This window comes from Dermacentor albipictus, chromosome 3 (assembly GCF_038994185.2).
Source record: "Dermacentor albipictus isolate Rhodes 1998 colony chromosome 3, USDA_Dalb.pri_finalv2, whole genome shotgun sequence".
Taxonomy (NCBI): domain Eukaryota; kingdom Metazoa; phylum Arthropoda; class Arachnida; order Ixodida; family Ixodidae; genus Dermacentor; species Dermacentor albipictus.
The window spans coordinates 2,931,978-2,939,024 of record NC_091823.1 but is presented as its reverse complement, the minus strand read 5'-3'; the positions used below and the strand labels follow the sequence as shown (position 1 = coordinate 2,939,024).

General features: G+C 48.6%; 1 protein-coding gene across 1 annotated transcript; it reads left to right on the top strand.

The window, feature by feature from the left end:
- The first annotated feature begins 2,351 nt into the window (after window positions 1-2,351).
- LOC135919912 (carboxylesterase 1C-like) lies at window positions 2,352-4,970 on the top strand. The gene is made up of 2 exons (XM_065453925.2): window positions 2,352-3,847; window positions 3,973-4,970. The coding sequence occupies exons 1-2, from the start codon at window positions 2,388-2,390 to the stop codon at window positions 4,373-4,375; spliced, it is 1,863 nt and encodes a 620-aa protein (XP_065309997.2). The 5' UTR covers window positions 2,352-2,387; the 3' UTR covers window positions 4,376-4,970.
- The last annotated feature ends 2,077 nt before the right edge of the window (window positions 4,971-7,047 follow it).

Here is a 7,047-nt window from a genome sequence, read left to right as displayed (position 1 = left end):
GACTTTTTCCCGTCTGTGATTGGCGAGCAAAAACACGCTTTCCCCCTCTCCGCCGACAGCAGGCGGTGCGCGCTCATGGCTTGTTGTTATACGGTTGTAGTTAGTGTATTAGGAGGGGTGAACGCCTCGCTCGCTCTTATCCGGAGGCTCAAAAAAAGGCCGACCTGGCGCCGCGAACCACAGGGTCTCCTGGTCAGGTCGTCAGCACCGGTTCACGTCTTGTTTGTCTGGGGACCTTGCCGAAGTGAGAGCAGTGCTGTGGCAGCTCTCTCGCCCTTCACAAGAGGCCAACACACTTTCGCTTTTATTCCGACAGGGTAGTGCCGTCTGGAAGGGCAACTTTTATTTCCGACGGCTCGAGATAACAAAAAAAGGATACACTCTTTTCAAAAAGCAGGTGACTGTTTACTGGAGATGAGCTACACTTGCCATTAGGTACGGCATGTACAGTCCCACACGCAACAGCGTGCCACTCTTGACTCGAAGAGAGAAATGAAAGCAAAATACAGCAGAACACTGCTTCCTGAGAAGTGAAGCCGCAGGGTGGCTCTTTCCTTCAAATGCCAATCCTACTAGCTAAGTGGGCACCAGCCTAACGATCTCTTCAACTGAAAGAATAAATATAAGCAGTGTGCGACGTTGTTACATGACAGAGCACTTGCACATCATTGTCGGAACAAGGTAGGCAACAGCCTTGGATATCCTGTGCTGTGGAGAATCCTTCCGGACGTAGAATCCTTCCGGAGTAGAACGTGCCCATCACGTTGTGAGCTCCCGTCATTTTATTTATTTGAGAAGCATAACTCTAAGCTTCGGAACGGGTTCAAGTTTGTATTGCGGGTGTTCTGGTGACCACAAAACATAACTCATACACTAAAAGAAAGAAAAGCCAAGTCCACAAGTCACATCAGACATCACATTCTTGCACGCGGGCTTGAGAATTACATGCGAAAGGCTGACACTATAGAAAGCACAAACTAGGCATGCGGTACTTGTTCTGAACGGATACATAGGCCTGCAGTGATGTCAGCACTTACACCATCATCATCAGCCTATTTTATGCCCACTGCAGGACGAAGGCCTCTCTCTGCGATCTCTAATTACCCCTGTCCGGCGCCAACCAGCGCCAACTAGCAGAACAAGCTCCCGCGAATTTCCTAATTTCACCGCACCACCTGGTGTTCTGGCGTCCTCTACTGCGCTTCCCTTCTCTTGGTACCCATTATGTAACCCTAATGGTGTAACGGTTATCTAACCTGCGCATTATATGACCTGCCTGGCACCATTTTTTCTCTTCATTTCAATTAGAATATCGGTTATACCGGTTTGCTCTCTGATTCAAACCGCTTTCTTTCAGTCTCTTAACGTTATGCCTAGCATTCTTCGTTCCATCGCTCCTTGTGCGGTCCTTAACTCGTTCCCCAGCTTCATCGCCAGTATCCATTCTCTGCCCCATATGCCAGCACCGGTAAAATGCACTGATTATACAACTTCCTTTTCAATTATAATGGTAAACTTCTAGTCAGGAGCTGACAATATCTGCCGTATGCGATCCAACCAAGTTTTATTCTTCTGTGAATGTCCTTCTCATGATCAGGGTCCCCTGTGATTAATTGACCTAGGTAAACGTACTACTTCGCAGAATATAGAGGCTGACTGGCGATCCTGAACTCTTGCTTCTTTACCCGGTTATTCATAATTATCTTTGTCTTCTGCATGTTATACGCCTGTAAAGAGTATGTCGCCGAGACCAATGCAGTGTGAACATGTGTATGGTTATTGATTCTGTGTACGAATTTTGGCCTCGACTGTAAAAGTTCAGGTGGAGCGCCGCTGCAAACCAATATTCAGGCAGTAGAGATTTTCAAAGGCGCTAAGCACCATGCCGCAAGTGCTTCCGATGCAGTGTGGCCGTTGACCAGATAGAGGCGCGTTTAAATAAGCTGCGCGTATGAAGCCCAATCAACACCTATCATTGCGATGCTCAGGGAGCTACGTTCACGTTTCGTATGCGTGTTTTAATGTCAAGGAATCAAAATTCATTGCTTTGCAGCGAACGCATTGGGCCTAAAGGATACGCTCACTATCGCGGAAACCAAAGCACACGCGTGCCCAACGCATTTACCCGCGAGGCGGCTGGCGTAACTGTACACAGCATACTTTTCCGTTGGCGCCAATTCCTTTCGCTTTCCACGCGAGGAACGAGGAGGAGAAGGGAGCCAAGTGCCGAATGGGGTCACTGGCATTCTTCTCTCCACTGCGCGGCTTATCGCGTTCATTGAGGCGGTGCCCTCGCCGGCGCCCTCCTCTCTCCCCCCTCGCCAGACCGTCGCCCATAAAAGCGCAGCGTGCACGCGGAGACGTCAGATCAGCTTCCCAAAGCAAGCATGCTTGTCGCACTGACACTTTTGTGCCTGGCGGGCGCGCTGTCGGCGCACAGGCCCACCTCCGTGCAAACGTCCTCGGGCCTCCTGGTCGGTTTTCGCGCCAAGGTTGGGCACCATCATCGCGTCAACCACTTCCTGGGCATACCGTACGCCAAGCCCCCCGTGGGTGCTCTCCGATTCGCTCCCCCTGAGCCGCTGGACGACGCCAGTCAGGAGGAATTGGATGCCAGCCAGCACGGACCCTCTTGTTACCAGCCGGCTCACCTGAAGGAGCTTATGAGCAGCTTTCTGGACGACGCCTCCGGGATGAGCGAAGACTGCTTGACTCTGAACGTGTATGTACCCGATGTCCCAGATGCGGGTCTCCTTCCCGTGATTGTTTGGATTCCTGGGGAGGGCTTCGATTACGCCATTGCACGCCAGTTCGACGGTAGCTACCTAGCCATACATTCCAATGCCATCGTAGTCACGGTCAACTACCGGGTGTCCTCTTTGGGATTCCTCACCACTCTTACGCCCGATGCCCCCGGAAATGTAGGCCTGCACGACCAGCGCATGGCGCTCAGATGGATTAAGAAAAACATCGCTCACTTCGGTGGCAATCCGGACAAGGTTACCATCATGGGGCGCTTCACGGGATCCATGAGCATTAGCATCCACATTGCCACTCCTATAAAAGAGAAGCTTTTTCAAAAAGCCGTCATGCAGAGCGGCATAGCTGTAGGTGACTATGTGTTCGACTGGAACCCACTCAACACTACTCAGAAACTCGCCGACGCTGTCGGCTGCCCCACCAATTCCAGCGTAGATATGACCACGTGTCTGCGGAACTTACCGGCTCCCGAGTTGGTGAGCGCCACAACTCGCATTGGAAAGTTCTTCAAGCCCGTCATCGACGGTAAACTCATCGTCGAAGAGCCGCTAGAGGCCGTGAAGAAAGGTCGTCACCAAGCTGTTGATGTCATCATTGGCACAAATCAGAACGAGGGTTCACTGTGCCTCCTGACGCTGCAGTACCTCAAGTCAAATTTCTTCGAGCGCCTCATTCAGAACAGGCTCACCACACAAGACGTCGCCGACATGGTTCAGTTCCATCTGCGCGACTTCAACGTCCGGGACGACGACGTGCTTTCCAAACTCGTTCAGCACGAGTACCATTATCAGCACATCAAGGATGGTCTGCGAGCTCAGTATGTTCAGTTCTGCGGTGACATGTACGTAGCTTCCCACGCCGAGCAGATGGCCCGCCTCCTGGCTCACCATAAGAAGGGCTCCGTGTACGTCTACCGATTTGCTCACCGGCCGTCCTTCTCCAAACAGCCCGATTTCATCGGAGCAGCCCATGGTGACGATGTGCTCTTCGCCTTGGGTCTTGTTCTCAAGCAGCGAGACCTTCCCAAGTCCGAAGTGCTCCTCAGCGTCAAGATCGCTGCCTCCATTGGCAACTTTGCTCTTGACAGGTGTGTATCGCATTCATTTGATGGGTTCACCTTTAAATGGTGTATCGCATTCATTTGATGGGTTCACCTTTAAATGGTGTTTCTTTTGTTTCGTGTTGCTAAATGAATGTTCTCTCGCTTCACAGTGATCCAAGCATCGTTGGCGCCCCCAGTATAAATCTGGACTGGCCCGAGTACACGGAGCAAGGCCAGCTCGTCATGCACTTCACCTCTGGTCGCTCTACCGCTCGTCGCAGCGTGCTGAACCGAGCCGTCGCCTTCTGGCATGACATCGTGCCACTGATAAAGATCAGCAGGACCGTGCATGAGCTCCCAGCGGCCGAGCCACTCTCAATGACCTCCTCCCAGGTCTACCTCTTCGAACCGAGTCCGCAGAGCCTCCGACTCACACAACCAGTGGAGCAGAGCGCAGCGTATGTCGTGGTGGCCCTGGCAGTATGCAACGCCCTCCTTCTAGTTGTGTCAGCTATCAGCATCACCAAGCTCCGCAAGACGCAGCCTAGATACGAGACCCTGGAAAAGCTGTGAGGCTCAGTGCCACAGAGACTATTGTGAGATTGTGTACATAGTTCACTCATTCACTCGCATGCTCCATAATACCACGCACATCGACAATTGCATTAGAAGTTGACAACTATATTTATGAAACAAGCACGCGCACATTCATTGAACAAATGATTCAACTCATTGCTCATCTATCCTACACTTGTAAAAAAACATCGTGTTATGAAAGTGTTTTTAGCCTTTTATATAGTTACAAATTTCAAACGTACAAACTCCCGTAAAACTCAGTTATTTGCCGGCACCTTACATTTTGTGAACGACGAATTACGTCAAGCCAAAATAAAATTTGGCACAAAGGAATTTGGCGCGCAGGACAAGCAAAGCCGAGAAATTTATCAGCCGCCAATATGAGCAACGTGCCCATTTCGCAACATGTCTGGACCGTGGAATAATAGAGTTTTACAGTACATTGTGAATATAGCGGACTTTTCTGAGCAGCCTGCTCATTTTATGTCATAGGCTCTAGTCAGTGTCCTTTCATGTACCTTGAGAGATCTGTTGTCTTTGTCCTGTACGTATATCTTAAACTGTGATTAAAGAGATGTCTTTGAATGGTAAAGTTTCTATCCTACTTCCTTCGCTCGCCATCTACATGTCTACACTACTTTGCGAGTTGCAGATTAAGCGAAAACGTATTGTCAGGCATCCTTATAGCCATACTTTGACACTTCAATTGCGCCCATAAGAGTAAAATGGGGATTTTAATTCTATGGAATATCAAGTGATCAGAACAATTAGGTTCCATTTTTTCGATCATGTAGAAAAAGCCAAGCCTTATTTGACCACTTCCACGGCGCGCACTTATATGAAACGCCTGCTGCTATATTCAAACCAAATATGGCCCTAAGATGCCTTGAGTACTACGGCATGGGGTTATGACCACCGTTGTAGACAAACAAGCTTTTAAGAAAAGCGTCACAGGAGGCCGGAGAAGGGAGTACTACTTCCTGCTATGACCAACGCCTTTATAGGATAAATTAGAAAGTGGTCCTGCAAACATCGTACACTGAAAATGGTGCAGCTTGCCCCGCTTCCGTTCCTGCGTGACGTCGTCCAGAGTGTCTTTTAGCAGGCGCGGCAGTCGTGGCGTGTATTCCAATGTTCGCGCGAACAATGCCGGCATCTCCCGTTGTAAGTCCGCAGTGATGCTGATAGCCACAAGGTCATGTAAGGATGTCGAATGTGTGGTCACGAAAGGAGAATGCACCTTCTCTGCTGGGAGCCTTTTTGGTAGTCAGGCTGGATTCACAAAGGCTTTTCGTTCGTAACTGCATTCTGCTATTGGCTAGCCGTCTTTACTAATATGTCCAGCATCGTCACGGGCTAACAAATGTCCTTACCAACAGTATAGCGTAAGCACATTTTTGTGTCCAGGTTCAGGTTTTTTTCGCATGGCTTTGCATGCAGCGTGTGCACATACCTGCATCTCCCTAGCTTTAATTGGTCAAGTTCCCGGTCTGGTCGCCTCTCAGTGTGTCGGAACAAAACGAAAACAAAACAGAAAAGAACGATATTTTTATTGGGGCAAAACGTAAGCGACACTTTATTTATTATTTTGTTTTGCATTGAAACTGGAATATTTTTTATGGGTTTTGGATTCAATGGGAAAGTTGGGTATACGAAACAACCGAAGTCAGGCAACGTCAGCTTTAGCGCGTATCTCAGGTGCCCGCATGAGCGCCTATCTCAGACAGGGATAGTGCGAGCGATAGGCGGCCGAGCGCTCCTCTAATCTTAGCCTGCCGCTCGGTGCACAAGCAGATCGGCACCGTAGCAAAACCCAGGAGTTGGGCGCTGAAGAGCTTGTCGTTTTGTTTTGTATGGTTACAACGCTTTGTTAACAAACATTAATCGTTCGTTTATCTTCGTTTAAGTTCCTTTTATGGGAACAGCGGTCTCGCATTTCGGCAACCACACACAACGACGTGCTGCTGTGGAGAAAATGCTCAGTGCCTTGACTCATAAAAGATCCAAAAAAGTTCAATGCCTTGACTCAATGCACTATATAAGCATGGTCTCAGAATTCGTATTTAACTTATTGAGAAAAATAAAGCGGGTGAACAGGCAATTGGCGACTACGGTGTCGATTCTAGAAACGCTAGAGGTGAGATGCTGGTAAATTCGCAGAAATGAATAAGCTGAGTATAACGAACACTTTTTTCAGGAAACGTAGCAACAGAAAATGGACCTGGAAAAGCCCTAATGGTGAAACAAGAAATTAAATTGATCTCATACTTTCTGCCGATCCCAGCATAGTGCAGGATGTTCAAGTAATAGGTAGCGTAAAATGTAGTGATCATAGGTTAGTGAGGGCCAGGATCCACCTCAATTTAAACATAGAAAGAGTAAAATTGGACAAGAAAGAACAGGTCAACTTAGAGGTAGTAAGGGTAAAAGATGACCTATTAAGGCTGGCAGTTGTAAACCAATATGCAGCCTCAGAACAGAGAGATGATGATGATGATGACATAGAGGTAATGAATGAAACCATAACGAAGCTGGCTTCAGAGGCAGCAATTGAAGTGGGAGCCAAGGCACCAAGAAAACCAGTAGGCAAGCTCTCTCATATAACGAAGGACCTAACAAAAAAAAAACGACAAGGAATGAAAGTGTCCAACTTTAGAGATCAGATAGAA